The sequence below is a fragment of the Rhopalosiphum maidis genome, chromosome 2 (genome assembly GCF_003676215.2).
Source record: "Rhopalosiphum maidis isolate BTI-1 chromosome 2, ASM367621v3, whole genome shotgun sequence".
In the NCBI taxonomy this organism is placed as follows: domain Eukaryota; kingdom Metazoa; phylum Arthropoda; class Insecta; order Hemiptera; family Aphididae; genus Rhopalosiphum; species Rhopalosiphum maidis.
Window position 1 is genome coordinate 81,003,661 of NC_040878.1, and position 21,568 is coordinate 81,025,228.

The window sequence follows — 21,568 nt, forward strand, 5'->3', positions numbered from 1 at the left end:
AATATTATTTTACTGCTAGTTCCGGTCTGTTGGTATGTGTTGACGCTAGTACGCAAGAAAATAAAATTGATATCGCTATAATAACTGTCGGGTAAATATATAGGAGGTATATGAAAATTACTTCGTATAAAAATGTGTTTTCGTTAATATTAAAGTCTATTTAAAATATTATTATATTTATTACAGCTATTAAACAGAATTAAATGGTCTAATATATTATACTGCATAAATAGTATTATATTACTAAAAATAAATAAATACATTTTTAAACATCTTTTGAAGTTTAATTTTTTTTTTAATTTAAGCTCTAAAACTTAATAATATATTATTTTAAATACAATAATATTTAAATCAACTAAACGTGCATATATAACCAGTATAGTATATAATATATATATTTTTTTTAATTCATAGCATATTATAATTTTGGTCGAGATTCAAGTTTTAATAATTTTATAAAAAGTTAATAATTTTAGTGTATGTATTAGTGTTTATTATATTAAGTATACAAAATAAATAATAACTATCGTCAAAAATGTCTAAATCAAGTAAAAATAACTAATAATTAATAAAACTTTTTATAGATTTTTTTTATTTTGAGTAGCTATATTTATCGTAAGTTATTCATACAATTATGATATCCAAATTAAATTATTGGTTCTAAACAGAAACATTGAAAATAATAAAATGTTAAAATGTGTTATAAAACTTCAGTATTTATCAGAATACTTCTTAATTTATTAATAACAAATATTTTTATTTTTTTTTAATCTATTGATAGAGATTATTTTTTGGTAGGTTTTGGCAGTATATAACTATTAAAGTTCAAAAAGTTTCATGAATCATTTAGCTATGTATTGAGTACAAAAAGTACTTAAGAACCTGAAAAGAATTTGTCATTGATTTCCAAGAAAAAAAGCAATAAATGACAAAAAAAATTGGTAAAGAATTATGTATCTAAGCTTATCCAACTTAAAAAACCTAATCGATTTTTACTCTGAAAATAAAAAATATAAGCATACTATGTATATTGTATAAAAATAATAATAATATTTATTTACAGAATAATAAAATTACAATTTACAAATATATGATATTGACAGTCATGTGTAAATGTGTTACATTAACAAAAATAAAAAGCATATAAAGTAGAAACATAAATGAACAATAAAAATATAAAATAACTAATTAATATAAAACTAATAATTATAGGTACTAACTTAAAAAATAATTATTTAACTTATCCAGGGTTACCTAAACAGGTACTGATAGTTATTTATGGATTTTCTACTTGACATTAATACATTAGTTGGATAATATGACATTTAGTTTGTTAGATAAATAAAATGGATATTTACTTTTAGAATTAATTGAATTTACTTTGAAGTTTATTCGTTCTAAAAGCCTGGGGTTATCAATTAAATTGTATAATAATTTAAAAGTAAATTTTATATTTAAAATTTTTAATCTTTTATTTAATAGAACTATTAAAAAATAAAAATAATACCAATATTAATATTAATATATCCTGAATTGAAAACGTCTTTCAAAATTTTTATTTAAAATATAAATATCTTAAAAAAAATATTTTTAACTTGGGTTTTGACAACAAAAACTAATACCAAGTTAAAGAATCATATAGTCAATTTAGGAACTTATCAAAGAATAATATAATATTTTGAATGCATTAAAATCACTACACATATTATGTTCTAATAATCCCAGTTTCATACACGATTTACTACAAATATTATCTACATGATTGTTATAAGATAGTTTTCTGTCAATTTAGACCCCTAGGTCTTTATGATAATATTTTTACATGCTAGAATTATATTATAAATAGTATAATTAAAATAGAGAGTTTTTTTTTTAATAATACGACATAATGGAGCATTTATCTATGTTTAAAGACATCGTTGTTACACTATATGTATACAATATATAAATTATCTAAATTAGCTTGAAGTTTCAATAAATCCTCTGTAAATTCGATATTTAAAATATTTTAGTATGATCACCAAATAATAGATATTTCGAGTAATTTAGAACTTTACTTATATTAGAAAAAAGTAAGCGAGATAAGTGATCACCTCAGGGAACACCAGATAATACATTAATTAAATCAGATATAAAATGCTAGTTTTATAACTATATTTTATAACTTAAACACGATTGGTTAAGTTAAGTAAGGTTTAAAACTTATTATAGTGACTAAAGCTTTTTATATATGTATGAAAGAAATTAAGACAAATTTAAATCAAATTTTAGCTTACAATATTTAGACATGTTATTTTTTGAAATAATTTTGTTATTGCTGTTAAAAGTTCATTTGATATTATTATTATTGGATTGATATGCTTTCTACCTATATAGAAATCAACTAGTTTTAATTTAAATAATCAGTTTAGTTGATTTTGAAGTAGTTTTCAAGAAATTATATCATAGTTGTATGGATTGTAAAGGAATTGTCATATATTTTTATCAGCAGGATAGAAAATAAAAAATAATTTTACTCTTGTTATCAGTGCATTAGTGTAAACGAAATAATCTCAACAAAGGTTTTCAGGGAAGGGTGTAGTATAGTAGTATACTATACTCATATAAAAACGTATAAGAGACAGTGGAAAAAGGGTGAAAAGAAAGCGTGGTAAAGCATTCGGAACAATAGTTTTTGGGTATAATAAATTATGGTAAAAAATAAATTGTCCTGCAAAAGTTAAAAAAATAAATATAAAAAGAAGAACGAAAATAAGAGGCCTTTCTTTTGCTACGGACGTAATATTATCCAGAAGGTTTTTGCTTTGTTTTGTGAGATTGTGGTTCGCCGCTACTGGTCGGCATGGCAACGTTTTGTAGCACTGTCGATCATTTACCGTCGGCGTCCTTCCTTGAGTGTGATCAACTAAATTTGTACGTTAGCATAAAAGTTCCAATTGATTTACACATTGCACATTTCCCATACACTTGAAGGTGTAAGATGTTACGTCTTGTAAGTTAAACAATGGATTAATATTTTAAAAGTAACACATTTGTAATTTATTTTTCTTATCTCGATTATTTTATATTGATGAAGTTATGTGAAGTTGTTTGAAGAATATTTTTTAGGTACAATTACGTAGGAGTAGAATAAAAAAATATTAAATTTTACTTGGATATTTAATGTACTTATCTAATTATTAACAGTAATTATTGTGGTATTAGTTTTAAAAAGTTCCCTTGTATTAAATATTGTAATTTTATATCATTTAAAGTAGTATAATTCAAATTTTAGTAATAAAATCTAAATAATTATTATATAAAATATGTGAGGTTTTCCATTGTAATGATGTAATATTTTATTATAATGTAAACATTATAGGTATATGTTAATTGTGCTTTATTATATATTGTTGCGTCGTATAAGTTCAAATAAATCGATTTTAATAAAAAATTTAATTTTCTTTTATGTAGTATATAGTTCTACAAGTTCTTGTACTTGGAAATTGGAACCTTTCATAGTCGTTCTTTTAATGAATTGTGTTTTTGAAAACTCACAATCAATAAGTTTTACTCTGCAAAAAAGAAACTGAAACCGAACAACCTTTTTGTTTATTATTATTCATTAAAGTGGTTGAGTCTTTTAGGTGATTCGTTTTATTATAAACTATTTATACAATTTACGAAATAAATCATGTAACAAATCTAGTTCAGTTATTTTATAACGTTATTAAATAACAAGTAGATAATGGATTTTATTGTAAATGCATATTCTTATTAGCACGTAATATTAATAATTTGAAAAAAAATTAATATGATATAAAAAACCGTTAACTATACACTGGTTTAAATTAATATTTTTTGTTTGTAGTGCTTGTACCAAAGTAAAGTTATGTGTATAAATTTAACAATTTTTGCAGAATTTTTTTAAATACGATCTTAAGATTGTTTAAACAATTAAATTAAAATTAAGTTTTTTAATGTTATCTATATGAATTAAAAATCAATGTCTTGAATGATATTAAAATAATTTGGAATATACAATTAGTATGATCTATTGGCGTCAGTTGATAAGAAACGCTCTTTATTCAACACTTAACATATAGATAGAATACGTATTATTTACTTAATGCATTGTTTAAATTAATATTATACCATAACATACATACACGTATACCTACAATTATTTTATTTTTTTATATAAGTTAGTGTATAATAAAATTTATTTCTTTTGTCGAACATAAAACAATGTTAAAATAATAAATTACAATTTTTTTTTAGGAATTTCAATTTAATATAATAAATTTGAAGTTGTTAAAGATTTCATGAATTGTGTACTAACATTAATAAAAAAAGTAGAGGTATATATTTTGAGATAGTTCATTGTAGTGAAATATTATTTCATTCATCAAAAACTAATATCTAAATTAAATCATTAAAATCTTTATGATGGTTTATTAAATATTAATTTATATTAATTTTAAAAAAAATAAATAGTAAACAAACAATAATTGACCAATAATGCAACTAATTGATAAATGGTTTAATTTTAAAGTTTGAAAAAAAAGACTCTTGAAAAGTATGTAATAAAAAATGTAAACTACCTATTTTTACAAACAATATAATTTAAACTTCTTTTACCTACACATTATATACCTATATTTATTAATTTATAACATACAAATTAAGAGTAATACAATGAAGTAATTAATTATAACTTCAGTTATTAGATTTAATGAATTGAAATATCTTAACCTTATCTGTATTAATTTTAAAATTGTAAAAGGTACAAATTAATATTTTAAGTTATATACAAATATAAGATGTATCAATTTTATAGGTTATTCCATAAAATTAATTTAAATAAAAAAATTAAAACTATATATTATACTGAGTGATTCTTTTGTCAAACAACACTCATTATTTCAAAATGTATTAACATTCTTCAACATTTTTTTTTATAATTTTCTATCTAATTTTGAGTAACGCTAAATATCACCACTATACTTATTATGTTACTTTATATTGCTATTTACAGTTAATATAACAATACTTCATAATAAATAACGTTAAATTATATTTTTGATTTAATTTAAGACTTACCTAATATGCTTAAATTGCAAAATAACGGTTAAAATCTAAAAACATTAACATATATATGATTCATACGTTTTCATTGAAATGGAAAATATCAAGTACTTATTTTTACATAATTTCGATTCGAAGTAAAATAAATTTTAAAAGTTACATTGAAATATTTATAGTTTTGGTAAAAGTGAATTATGTGATATGGAGAAACCAGCAAAATGTTATTCTACTACTCCGCTCCGCTATATTTTAAATATTTACAATTCATAAACTATTCGTCCAAATTTTGATTTGCATGTATCAAAAAATTCAAAATACCTCGAAAAATATTTTACTTCAGAATATGAAATTAAAAATGTAGGTACATTGTTGCACAAATGCTTTAAATATAACAATACAGATATAAAAAAAATATATATATTTTTTTAAATGTTGTTTAATTTCAAATGAAAATTATATTAAAAAGATATTTTCAAAAATATTTATAGATTTTAAAATAATGAGTGTTGTTTTATAAAATAATCACTAAGTATGTAAATATTATATTTTATTTATAGTTTATTAGATACGTCTTAATCAAACTATTTTATCAAGTAAAAAAAAGTGATTTGTAATATTATAAACTATTTAACTAGGAATTTTTTTTGATAAAATTGATTAATGCGTCTACAGAAGTCGTAATTGTATTTTAAATTGAGAATGATTTTCTTTATACTATAAAAAAAAGTGTGACATTTATTTTAAATAGTTATAACAAAATATTAATTATGCATCTTTATAAGTTCTTTATTCCCCCCCCCCCGGAATTATTGATAGATACTAAATAAATAAATTAACCTTTATTGATTTTAGAGTTTGTATAGTTTGTATAAAATCAATTATTATTTAATACTTCAGCTCAAATCTATATCAATATTCAATTTATCAATAAACACTATTAAAACCTATATTTGATTGGTTTATTCTTTCAATTAAATTAAAACGAATAACGATGTTCGGAGTAAACAATACAAAATGATAAAACTTATTTGACTGTTGGATACATATTGATATTGTTATAATAAAATTCAAAATTCCTTTAATTGGAAATTCTGAATATTAATGAAAGACTACATTTCAAGCCAACGCGGATTACTGATTTTTCTAATTTACATAAATTTAGTCATATTTATAATTTATATTTTAATTTTTGGTTTATAAATAACAAACTTTTTGAGAGTCACATCTCTATTAATTTATAGTTACGTCAATCTCTTTTCTGTAAAATGAGATTACATTAAAAATAGTTGAAACCATTTCTTTTGAATCTTTTTTATGAAAACGCAATTTTATTTTAAATATTTTTTAAAATTTTTAGAATTTTTTTAAATTCTAAAATTTTCTAAATTTTTCTTTTAGAAAATCATAAAATTATTCATTGTAATTTAAATATTCAGTGTTTGTATTTTATATTTCAACTGAAGTAAAGTGAAAATTATAGTTAGACAGATTAATTAATAATTTTAACCCGGGAGATTTTGGGTAATACAGATATAAATGCATAGGTAAATTCTACACCTTACTTGGCTTACTCACATATAAGATGTTTTTAAGCGTACCCATTAAGTCATATAATATAATATCATATAAGAAGTAGAATATTTTTCTGAGCATCTTAATTACAAACGAATTTCTAACAAGTAGGTAGTAGTTAATTAGTTATATATATTTTAAGTTTCAATGAGCCAAGTAGAGTGGCACAGTCACCTGCTTCAAAATATGAAAATGTTATTTGTCATTTAAAAAGAACACAACATAAAAAAAAAAATAATGAGATAAATAGGATAATTTAAAAAAAAGTTATTTTGCAATGATATCAAATTAGTTATGTAAAAATAATATTAAAAAAAATTAAAAGTTCGAAATAATGTATGTAGTTACTTACCTACAGGTAAGTTTACATGTTAATACATTACAGGTTAATTTACATGTAAATTAATCACTTTATATATTATAAAATGTAAATTTTAATTTATGTTTAACGTTAGTATAGATGTGATGAATTTATATGTTCATAAAAGTATATTGCTAGTAGTTGTCACATAATTAAGTCAATTAAAATACGGGTATTAAATCACATTGATAATAATAATAGCAAATATAGGTACCTAGTATAATAGTTATATATAAAAAACCTACTGTGTATCACAAATCGTGTCTATCGAGTATAAATAATACATCACTGTGAGACACGTGCGATATGTCGGAAAAAATGGGGTTTATACGTCATGTATGTACGAGTATATAGTTCATCGATTTAACTTCTAACAGTGTACCCACTTGGCAGCGACGGACAATCGTGTCGGCCAATAGAGCGCATACCAGAGTTGCTCAGAATTTTAGAGACCGTTAACAAAAATTATCGGAGTTTCCTGTGTCCGCGTGGTAAGAACAACAATGTTGACTGTACAGAGAAAAGCTAAAAGTGTTTTATAAATTCATAAATTGAAGTGTTATGATGGTTACATCATAACTCGTGAAAAAAAAATAATATTCGATACAATAACCGCGTTATTATATTTTCACTTTAATTCGTTTCGTCTACTGTATTTATATGACAACGACAAGTCGATCGTTTCTGAAATGTCATTTTCTCGTGATTATTATGACTCCATAATCCGTCAAACCACAGTGTTTATCGTATATATGTCACACCATGGACGGTTAGGTTAAGTCACCGCAGATGGTTAAATTCACCCGCAATTCTCCTCGGCGAATCGCCGTCACAATTCTTCCGATATCGCTACGCGGGAGGAATATTTATGTACAGTGGCAGACGCGTTTTCCCCTCTGACGACGACGCTAAAGCTCTGGTTACCACGGCAACGGGATGAACCGTTCCGCTGCCGCTACCGCGGTAGTCTTTGTGAGGAACGCGACGAAAACGTTATTTGCACCCCTAATTGGTGCTGACGCAATGAATAGTTTCAACAGTAGCTGTTGACGAGACGTGAGTCGAAGCGATATCGAATTTGAACTCCGTATAAAATATAATTAAAACAAACATACACTTATAAATAATATCATATGTGTTGATGTTTGTACGCAGTCGTGGTTTTTTTCACCACTCGTTCCTCACTATACGTTTATTTGGTTACGGTTGGAATGCGCGTGCTGCGTGATTTTATACGACTTCGTCGTCTGCGGAATGCTTTTTGACTGTAAGTCTTCAGTCGGTCGGTACACAAATACACACACACACATATGATACGAAAGTGAGAGAGTAAACGACGTGTATGTGTTGAAACCACACAGTTGTTCTAAAATTCCCGACAAACTAAAATACTTACTATAGTATAATATTATAATAATATGATACCTCCAAGGCTCCACTAATAATTAATCCTCTATCTCATTCTCTTTCTCTATCTATCTCTCTGTAGATATAAATACCTTTAGTGATTGTATAGTATATCTGTGTGTGTGTGTGTGTGTATAGTATTCGTGTGACATACGAAAATCAAATGACGCATTCGAGCGACAAAGGATCGAAATATGAAACGATAATCCTTGATCCACGTGTTAGTTTACTTAGTTTCCAGCGCAGTGTTGTAAACACAAATCAGTCCCTGAGATTTTTTTTGTTTAACTCGTTTAAGTTTTGAATGTGGGCGGTATGGGCATCGTCGCTTATTCGAATATAATATATTTATACATAATAGTATTATACTTTTCAACGATTTAAACATTTTAAACTATTCTGCAAAGACTCACGTGGTAAGACCATCTTTTACTATCAAATTTGTTTTCACCTTTATACATTTCTATAAAAAGTGTTTCATACTTTTATGTACGTATTAAATATACCTAGAAAGTACTGAAAAGTATTTTAATACTAGTTTTACAATTCATAATAGTCGTACATATAATTTTAAGAAAAAAATATTTAAAATTTTAAAATACAAACTCGTTTAGCCAATTAAGTTATATTTTAAGTTTTTATAAATTATAGTTTGTATTTTAAAATCCAAGTGTTGAAATTATGAATTCTAAATAATATTAACAAAACTGAACTTTAAGGTTCCCTGTATAATATACAATATAAATTATTATATACATCCAATAAACAAACAGATGAGTAATTATTAAGCATGTTTGTTGTGATTGTGATAGATAATTTAAATTCCACGAATTTATAATCACCAAATTAATTTTAGTTATTTTTCTGTGTTATCTTTTTAATTAAGTTAAATATCCAACAACATGAAAACGACAATGTTAGATTGAATAAAATCATAAAAGATTATACCACCATAACATTAGACAATTGAGAAAAGTCCAACAGCTGTCAAAATATTTTCTTTTTACAATAATAATTACCATAACAAATGAATACGTCGTTACCAATAGGTTTTCGCTTTATTTGTGTGTGCCAATTTTTTCGGTTCAGACCTTGCCTGCCCACTACCGTCGCTAGTCGTACTCATTATTCCGGTAACTACTGCACTATGGTTAATAAAACGAAATATTTAGAGCATCTGGAAGCGGACCAATTATTTTTTTACTGCCGAGAAAAGAGATTGAAAAAAATAGCAACTAGTGGTAATAAATTATTATTAAGCAGTAGACGGATAAACTGACCGTAAATAAAGGCCTATGTGGAAATTGGCGCCTTGTCTGAAAAAATTAAAAAACAAACAGGAATAATAATAACGAAAGGTCTATCTGGCAAAGATCCATCGTATCTCCAGATCCGAATATATTTTGGTTCTAAACGTGACGCAATTTTAAATACCCTATTAAAAATTATATTAAAACTACTAACGTATGGCGTATATTCATCGATTTAAACATAAGTTTGGCATTAAACAACAATAATTAAGACTGTTTCTTGGTCAGTTACACTCAACGATATTTGAGTGAAATGTACCTTTATATTGTTGTCCTTTTAGTTCAATGTGAAAGAGATTTCTGCTCAATTTGCTGAAAAAAAAAAAACACCAAAATTAAAGCTTTACCTATATTGTTGATCTCTAGACATTCGTAATCAAAAGTGCATTGAAATATTTCATTTAAAAATTACGACGCATCATTAACATTGTTTTGTAACGAATTATATGGTGTCTTAATTTCAGAACAGTTAAATAATTTACTCGGTTTTCAGTTTTGAATACCTAATGTTCTAATGTGTTAATTTGTTTATGGAAATCTTTTGTGTTAATATAGTTTCTACAGGTGATTAAAATGCACATGTTTTTTTTTCTATTAATATAATAATATGCGTATATATATATATATCCTATATTGTTTTTAATATTTAGTTGAATCTGTTCCACATCTAGTTCCACTGATTGAATAATTTGTTGGTTTTCAAAATTGTTATAAATTAATAATAAATATCTTTTAAATACAAAAAAAAAAAATTAATAATAATTAAACTAATTTTGTTTAAAAATTCCCGTTAGCCCTAATTGTTTTTGTTTTTCTCAATTATTTAGTAAAGTACTGGTAATTATTTACTTCTAACCCCCTAATGTACCAACTAAATTAACTTTCCTACCAGAAAAGATACAATTGAAATTGAAAATCGAATTATTTTTTCTACTGTAAAAAAGTGTCTTGAACACAAAAAAGCCACACATCATTGTAAAATCAATACATTTATCGCTCCGCTTAAAGAGTATCGTTTTACTTGGCTTAGGTAATGGTTTAGTCTTGTGTGTTAAAAGAATTACACTTTACGTAGGTTGTATTTAGAGCGAAGTACGTATGTTAAAATTGAATAGGTCTAGTGTGTTTTTAAACCTAAAATTGATAATTATTTGTAAGACATGTACGCGTTACGGAATAATGAAAGTTATATTTTTCGAATAAATTATAATATAATATGTATATTAGTTTAGTATATAATCTAAGCATAGCGATAGGAGTATTAATTTTATAATAATGTGTTTTTTATTTTTGTGTCTAAAGCCATTTTTTCTATAGAAAAGTTCTCTAATTTCAATTTAGATGAACATTTTTTATTGCAATTTGAATGTAGTTAGTACTTTTAAGAGGTTAAAATTGAAAATGCTTAGTACTTTTTGAAATAATTGGATAAATATAAAACAAAATATGATAACTTGTTAAAAATGTAATATTTTTACTGAAATAGTGTTTTGGTAACTTTAGTTACTAAATGTTATGCCATCTTCACTCGGAAGCGTTTTTCATTGAATTAAAATTTAACACATCTATTATAGTACTTACTCAATGACGAGCTACAATCAACTACTATATAATATACTGTACAGCGGAGCGGTTACCTACTTTCCCCCTTTTTCTATTGCAATTGTCTCGAAAAATAATAGACATTTTTCATTTTTGACATGTCAATCGAGATTATATACGATGTGCATCGTTTATAATGAAGTAACAATAATAACCACCCCGGCACAATGTTTAGTATTATCGTAGTCGGTTTGTACGGTGAGTTACATACCAACATAATATTATATATATATATAATAAAGTTGTATGTATTAATTTTTATTGTGCGTTTATTATAATCCAAACAAGTCTGATACATAAAATGTTTACTCTTTACTAATATCTAGAGAAAGTCAAATAAATTATATGATTGTTCGCTTAATTTGACATGGTGTAACAATGTTTTATAATACGAATCCGGATGGCGATAAAACGGAATACGGGGTAACAATAATTATCCAGGGGGAAGAAGAAGACGTATAATATTATAAACGTTGGCATAAACGATCAGCCAAAGTGCATAAAAGCTATTATTCGTATTTAATAACTTTGACTGCGAAAAAAACGATTAAATATTATCTGAAAGGAAAATAGTCTCTTTATATACAGTTTAACGTGAAATAATTTGCAAATAAACTTTGATATATTAGATATTATAATGCAATATAAGAAAAAAAACATGACTGTGCATTAATAAGAAATTACGTTAATGTACCTATATAAAATTTATTGTACATACAACGTTTTCTGTGGTAAAAATTTGTCTATATTACCTATATTATACCAGAGTATATTAAAATTAAAAAAAAAAATCGTCAACATTTATTCTTGTAAAATCATTGAATTATATAACTCATGGCTGTAAGTATTATATTGTTAGAATCGCGACCAGTAACATATATAATATAATATTATAGATGTCAATAATTTATAAAATTAGTTTATATTTTATTATTTATACTATTTATAGAAATTTTGAAATCGAAGAAGACATAAAACGCAAATGATATTTACAATAATTCGTACGAGTAAAATTAATTTATATACTTCGAACAATCCGCATTTGTATACCATATTATTATATTATATGTTATATAATATATGTCTTTTTCGACGTACATAATATGTGTGTACGTACCTACCTAGACGGCAATATTCAATTACTATTTTTGCCCATTTTCTTCCGAAAACGGTATATAGCCTATATTATAGACGCATAATACGTCGTCGGCACTCTTGCAGATGTGTCTGTACGTATATATTATGATATTCATATGTCGGCGGCGGCCATCTCCTCTCGTGCATAACGACATTTTAATAATAATTTTCAAAGGTAAATTACACACATTTGCATAGTAATGTTACCGTAGTGCGTGCGATCAATAAAACGTTGTGCATCGCTTCAAAGTTTTTCCTCGAACTTAAACATGGTCTCCTGCACGGATGGATCTTGTCGAATATATGACGTAAAGCATAATATGATAAAATACGTAACACGCGTAATCATAATATGCATAATTACAATTTGTATATGATTTTTTTTTCTGTTGTCAGTGTATAAGAACCTTTTCTGAAAACGGATAATCATATACTAGTTATACTACCTACTGTATTGTAATAATAATAATACTAGCGAAACAGCAATAATCAACCTCAAATATTGACCGAAATCGTTGTTGTATTTACGCGATTTTAAAACTTTCGACAAACGGCGATCGTGAAATCCGTTTTTGAATTATACGCCATAATAATAATATAATAATATTGTTTAGATATGTTATACTGGTACGTACCACAGTTGTACATAATCATACATAGCCATGTATAGGTATTGTGCCGACAGACGATTACCCAAGTCAAAACATTATTTACGTATTATTATAAGCAAATTAAAAAACAAAATCGTAAACGGAGATTTTATGATTGCCTACTACGATATATATATGTACATTATACAATTTACAGTAGGTAGTACTAAAACAAAACAAAATAAAATAGAAAAAACCTCTTATGTTTATTTAACATATGTCCGTATGGGTATTATTCATTTGGCAGAAAAGACGAAATGAAAATGTTTTTCGACAAACGTATATTTTCTAAAATGTACGTGCTTTGGGTTTATTATTTAAAAGTATTATCTTGTCAACACGTTTGATGTCAAATATTTAATTAAAATTTTGTCAGCGTGTCATTGCGATAATTTATTATAACACTTCTAATTACACATTTAATATTCTTGAAAGTATCAGTAAGATTAAATTCAATGTTTAAATCAAGAGTCGAGGAGTGTTGTGTTTATATTTTTATAAATCATAATTTAAATTTATATAGATGGAAAATATCTGATTTTCCCATAATATTAATAAATACATATTTATGTTATACTTATATTTAATGAATATTGTATAGGTATTGACTCTATATCATTTTGAGTTTGTATTTAAAAAAATATATTATATAAATTATTGTATATTATTATTATTAAAGTGACTATATGTTTTATAAAAATAGTGATTTAATTAGTTAATAGTTCAATATTATTTATGTATGTATATATTAAAAGATATGATGAATATAATGTAATATAATTTTAAACTAATCATTAATATTAATCTATATTTTAGTGTACGATGGTTGTAGAGGAATATGTGTTTGTCTATTATTATTATAATAGGTACTCGTTATTGCATTTTTCATTTTTCCTTGATTAATATTATTATACGTTGTCTACAATCTGTTGTTATCTTCGTCTATATTTATCCAAACTTACATTACAAATATGCATTATAATTTTCTCTGGCCTATTTACTTAATAAGTAAGTTACAACAGTTATAACTGTTCTGTTATCTGAGATGTTAACTCAGTGTTTCGACTCTTAGTACTACATTATAGAACACCAACCAAACTTAAGTTATTTAATAATTTAATAGTTTTTATTAACAGCAAAACTAAACGTTTGTTTTTATTTTGTTAAATTATATAAGTACGACTTTGAAAAAAAATATCTCATAAAAATACCTTAAAATAATCTGTAGGTATATTATATAAAAATAATATAGAACGGTGCAATGCATGTACTACGACTAAATGTACATTGTTATTAGTCAACTTTATAAACAGCCGAGTTAATTAGATAACTCAATTAATTAACTTAAAGTAAATACTCATATTTGCGTTAAACTTCCAGAGCGACCACTTGGATTCGTGGATGTTTCACCGAAATTAAACATGACGACGGTTATAAATGTTTAATATACATTAATATATAATATTCAAACGATATAGTACATCGTAAAGTTCATGTTATACTATGCTGTATTTGAATATTATACTATATTACGCCATAGTATACGCATACAGTTTAGTCGTGATCCATAAAATAATAATACATTTCGTGCGCATTCTGTAACACTTAAGAAGTACCATACGAAGGCGTACAGAGTTTTATACGGAAATCGAAATTTCTAATCAAAACTTAATAGTAAAATGTAATTATTTTAATTTGATTTTTCTTTTCGTTTTTACAGTCACGTCACACAAACAGCATCTTGGTTACCGCCAGTAGAAGCGTGGCCCAAAGATCCTGGTGCCAAATCTTTGCCGTACGGCTGGGAGCAGGCGCTAGACGGCGATGGAAGACCTTATTTTATCAAGTGAGCATTACAACCCACGTACTATATTATTATAACGAAACATTTGTCCGTTGTTGGCCAAAGTTCCCGACAAGAATAATAATATATATGTTAGGTATATATAGCTCCGGAAGTCCGTACTATAAACGAAAAAGGTGATCCAATCGCAAACCCATCAAATGAACATATGTAAACAATACTCATAAGCTAAAAAAAATATTACCTTTTTTAACAACCCACGAGCGTAAAAATAAATAACCGTCGACCTGTTATTATAAGCCGGATAGATATCAAGTACGAAACAACCCTTTTCATTGGGCAGAATTTTTTGGAATTAAACTGTATTGCATAATATCAGTCCCTTACTTCGCTGACCCTTCAGATATAATATAATATTGTAGTCGAGTCCCAAACTCCAAGTCTGTATTTTCCATTTCATTTAGTACAGACTGATTATGGGCAGCAAATATCACGCTTCGTGTACGGTGAAGTTAAACATACAATTTTTTTAAATTATGTTTTAAAATAATGTCTCGTGCGATTAAATACGATAAAAATTAATAACTCAATCCCTCGAAAAAATTTTTAGCTGGTCATACGGTCTTGATGATGACTGAACCGAACTAACCAAAACTTGCAGCATATTTTTAGTGAGCGTATTATATAATAAGTATATATTCAAAAACAAAATCTTTGTGTCTACTATTATACTGCCGTTTATATGCAGTAATTGTCCCATCTGTTGGAAGCGTATACAAAATAATATATACATTGTACATGATATATTAAATGAAAGCACATCGACAATGATGACAGTAGTCAGTAATAAACTGCAATCAATCTGCTACAGCGTTCATGAATCATGAGTAGGTCGTTTGAACGGTTCGATAATAATTAGTGACCGGAATTTATCTTCCACCGAAAAGTCGACAGTGTAATTTTTTCTTTTTCTAATACCTATTTATATTATTATTAGGTACAGTATAAAATAAAAATCGTTACGGAATAATTGCTGCGCATCGAACGCGTTAACTTTACGTATATAAACTATAAATATCGTCGAGAACAATGTATACGCTTTGCTCAATATATTATTATTTATCATCATATTATATTATAATATGTAGATATATATGGTATCGCTGTCCTAAATTATTACGAGGTCGTGCCCTAATAAAATCAATAAAAAGTACACGTATAAAAAAAAACAATTTTTCACTGAGAAAAAAATAGTAACGATCGAATCGTATTTTAATTTTTTTTTCATAAATAATCATATCTTATTAGTTTTTTTTACAATTATATGTAGTATATTTATTCGTAATACAAAAGTAGTATAGAACTTTTTTGTTATAATATTTATAATGTATATGATATCAGTATTTAAAGTTTTAACCAATATATTACTTAATTAATTCCATTATAATATAAAAATTAAAAACTATAATTAATAACAATTAACAACAATACATAAAAATGTATTGATCATAAATAATGCTTCGATAATTATATTACATTTTTTTATGTTATATCAATAATAATAAACATAATAATAGATAATAATATTCAAATATACGATAGTATAACCATACAAATTATGTATAAGTACTAGAATTTTGTGCCACATGCTTATTATGTAATCATTTTTTCATAAACATACGATTTATTTTTCTAACATTTATTTATTTTTATATATAATATTACATTTAAGTATCGATACGTAAGTATACTTAATTTGCAATTTGAATAATAATTTTTAATATTTTTTTTCTCAGCTGTTTTATTAGAATTATTTGCATACAGTTTAAGATACTTTGAGATACATAATTTTAAATGTAATTTAATAATAAAATTATTTTAATATTTCAAAAAATTACTACAATTTATAAAAACTATACACCGTATAGACTATTTTTTTTTAAGTGAAAATGAAAAATAAACTCGCCATTAATATTTATCCACGCAATGGTTGATAGACAGAGAAATTATTTGTGAACATTAATACATTTGTTTTACTAATATTTAGGTCAGGTGGTGTTTGCGGAGGTGTTTATTCGTCAAGTCGATATATCACGTTCTAAATATTCATACCCGACGGTCCGACATGTTTCCTAACGTTAATTGATATAAATCTTTGCAGATTTATAAATTTAGTCAGCAACAATAAATCTAATTTTCAAAAATATAAATAGATACTTGGGCCTAATACGGATAAATTTCCGCGTTATATTTATTCCGAGAGCTTGTAAAATAATATGCATAATAATATTACACTGCAACTATTTTAGAATGAGCATATATAATAAGATAAGGCGCCTAAAATCATAATAAACGCCGTGGAGTTATTATTCAATTATGACCAAGACTCCGTATTAAACGTATTATGCGCATAAGTCATATTCTAATGATTACCGTACATTCCTCGAAAAACTCGAGATTGAAAACTCCATGTAACGAAATAAAAGATGTGATTTATGGGAAATTTACACGTGCAGAATTCGTGTTATTATCGTTACACTATATTATACACTTGTAATCGTTTTCCAGATATCTTGTGTAATCCGTTTAAAAGCCAATTCAATCGAAGGTATGAAATTGTTTTAATGTAATTGTGCGAGTGATGGACTAATAGAAATAACAGTAAACATAGCACTATAGCATTAACAACAACTGTTCATTTAGTCGTTTCCTTTCAATCGTGTTACAAATTTGTAATGTTCGCAATGCTATGATGTCGTTGAATTGTCTATCTAACGCGCCTTCTTTGCGTGTACATCCATATAATATAATATTATTGTTATTGTGTTTATACGTTATGTATACTAATATTTTAACATATTATAACAAAAAATGCGTGTGCGTGTTTTTCTATAACTAAATATGTACATGTTTATTTAATAATTATGTACCCGATGTGAGAATTTTCTACCAAGTCTGATACGTATACGTATTATGCGTACTATATATGTAGGGTCATGTAACAAAAATAGTAAATAATTTAAAATGTTTTTTATTTTTAGTTACTATAATCAATATAACGAGTATTATGCTACGATTTCTTATTATTTAAGTAATTTTAGAAGATTTTTAGTCAACCGCCTTTAAACGTATATGGGAAAAATAGTTAATTGTTAATTTAAACTGTAGCATAAATACAATTTACAATTTGTTTAAACGGGTTTCTAATGAACTCTTATTACATATATTTTAAGCTTTTTTTTTTTTAACTAAAATCAATAAGTATATAAAATGTAAAGTGACATCATTTGATTTTTTTTTTTGATTTTTCTCTATTAATTTATCCATTTTAAATATTTCTCTTAAAATATTATACTTTTTGTACCTATAGTAAAGCATATTATTATAAAAAAATTTTAGTAATGTGCAAAAAAAAAAAATAGTAAACAACGATTTGTTGAAAAAATCTAATATTCTCTTTTACTTATCCCTTTTTGTCTGCATTTGGTCGTTGAAATCTGTTTTAATTGAACTCAGTTTGTGGATTCTCGTGAAATCGCTTATGAATTCTGATGCAATTAAAATTGCATAATTTGAGACACGCAATGTAAAATTAACCTATATAATATGTATAATATTTATAGTATGAAAGACAAACAATAAAGCATAAATATAATATTTTACCCTCGTACTGTTAAATGGATTAAAGTGCTATTTATTCATCAAAGGTCAAAGTAATTTTTTTACTTGATGAGTTTACTGACATATATCATCCATTACCTTCAAATACTATTTATGCGAAATATAAATAAAATTATACTGTTATCGAATCATATTTTATTGTTTCCATCTAAAGGTAATATTATTCTGATTGATAATAACAACCAAATATATTGGTAATACATTATGCTAAATTGTAAAAATATATATAATATATAACTATTTAAGTATTTATTGTGCTGCTATGTTTGACTAATTATTTTAAATCATGATGTGTATTATGTATATATTTAATGTATTAACGAGTAACAATAATGTTCTATTAGGTAACTATAGTATCTTCAACTATTGTAAATAATGCAAAAACACACACCTAATAATCTATTAATATTTTTTTTACTGGTAAAACATATATATATATATATATATTATTCATCTGTTATGTTTATAGGATAGCGTTTAAAGTGAAATAACCCGTTAGATGTTTAATGTCTCTTGTCCACATTGTTAAACAAGCACAATACTGCATTTTGTACAAACACGAAACAATAACCCTGAACCATCTCATAATGTAATATATATAACATACTTTATAGAGCTTGTTTACTTAAACGTTACAAAGTAATGTATTATTCAACGTTTACGTAAATAATACATTGAAATAATCTAGAATTTCTAATCATAATAATATCATTACACTATACAACAGTGATATTGCAAACTGATCGGTAGCCAATATTGAAACACAGAAATCTGCGAAAACGTTGAAACTATATTCACCGGGTGACCAACCAAGTTCCGGAATATTTTACAAAGTCATTGAAATATAGACAAAGCTCGTTTAGTAATAATGTGCTTAGGGTGCATTAAATTAAGTCATTTCCGTACATGCGCCTACATAAGCGTTGTATATAAATAGTTGTGTAACGTATATAGACAATGCATTATGCAATAGTGTTCAAACCTACATTTAAGTTTGAAACAAATCTTCTGCAATACTACGGATTGTGTTATAGCTATTAGCTTATAATGTAGATAGTGTAAAAAATCGTTGTATATTTTAATACACAATTATCTTTATTCAATTTATTACATCATTACTTGAATCTTTATATTCTTGATTTCATTTGAGCATTTAAAATTTAAAAATTAACTAAAAATATCGTAGTGAACCATGATTCGTGTTCATACTGGTCTCGATACTTCACATTATCTTTCAACTACACTAGTGAATATATGTTTTAAACATATTTATTTATTTATATCATTGGTGTTTTACAGTCTTTATAGTAGATGCGACGGTGACAATAAAGATATTTCAAATATTAAAATAAAACATGACAATGGCGTATAATTTTTTTTATCTTTTCTCAATTTGATGCTTCAATAACAGGTTAATTTTACTGTTGTAACAACAAACTGGTATTGATTATATGTAACGGGTGCTATGTTTGTATATTGCCCGTATAATGTATATTTTACATATTAATATTATCGGCCGGTACAAACACCATTCACCAGACAACAAATCTTATGTGTATATTGTATTGTATGGTTTTTACTCGTATAGAAAACTGCCGATTCAGCTATTATACATCAATGAATCAATTAGTTACACTAAAATAATTCTCATTTCTTCTACATATAGCACTTTTTTTATATAGGCAATGTTTTCTGATTTAATTAATTAATTTTTGAAAGCCTACTGCGAAATAAAAATATATAATATACATAAATTATTAAATATTTTTATCGTTTAATATCTTTATTATAATTTGTATTTGTTCATTGTTGTATACTTGTCATTATATAGGTATATTATACTGACGCGTGAGGTGATGGACAAGCAAGCTGTTTGCCTCCCCTTCTGTCTTTACGCCCTTAACTGGATGGACTCTACTATATTATATGATTCGTATAATAATAATATAAAAAAGTACAAATTATATATTTTTTGTTCAGAGGGAGGGGTATACATAATATAAATCAGCAAAAAAAAAAAAAAAACGAAAAAAATAATTTACTACACGACTGTCAAGTGATTGCAGGAGTATTTTTAACTGAATTTATTAAATGTCAATGAGCCCCATGTGGAATTAAATATGATAAATTTTAATTTAGTTTTTTATTAAAATAACTGTATAGAAAAATTAACCCTAAGAAGTTCGCTGATATTATTTTATTTCAATCCATAATGATTTTTATATTTGCAACAAAAATGATTCACTATTTATTTTTTATAAAAATATGTATTTTTCGTTCATATAAATAATAGGTATACTTTTAGCTTTTGATTCATAACCGTGTATGCATAGAGGTCATCATATAATAGGAAATGGAGCGCTCTTCCTACGTAACATTACATTATAAACGAAAGGTCTTTTTTTTTTTAATTCACAATAATAAAATTATTATTTTGGTGTATTATTTTATAGCTGATTTTATTTAGCGTCTGATAAATACCTACATTACGTATAATAAACTGGTTTTACAATCATAAATAATATTTGTGCGACCTATTCAAATAAAAATAAAACACAAGTTTTATTATTATCAAGTTTATATAATATATTATTATATTTTTATAGTAACCGCCGCCGTTGTTGTTGAACTTATTTAAAAAAGGGTCAAGTGAGTCAGGACTCAGGACACATATGTATGTGTGTTGTTTGATTACTTGAACCTTGCTATAATATTAAATAGGTATTGGTTATATATAGACGTATATATGTACATACTACATAGTACATACAATTGTTTCAAACCGAGTAAAACTGATTGATAAAAATCAAATTATTGTTATTACTTTGACATTGTATTATTATTCTATGAATTATGGCGCTCAGATAAATAGATTATATTTATATTATTATTATCAACATCGTCGTCGTTATTAATTCATCAATATTGCAGCCGCAGACGAATAATACATCGGACTAGATTACTCGTGCCACCCGCA

At 25.5% G+C, this 21,568-nt stretch overlaps 1 protein-coding gene across 1 annotated transcript in view; it reads left to right on the top strand.

Moving 5' to 3' along the window:
* The window catches only part of LOC113553683 (FERM and PDZ domain-containing protein 4), a 92,990-nt gene that overhangs the window by 28,294 nt on the left and 43,128 nt on the right, over positions 1-21,568 (top strand). The window contains 1 exon segment of the mRNA XM_026957150.1: positions 14,827-14,952. Coding sequence (XP_026812951.1) covers positions 14,827-14,952 — 126 coding nt within the window.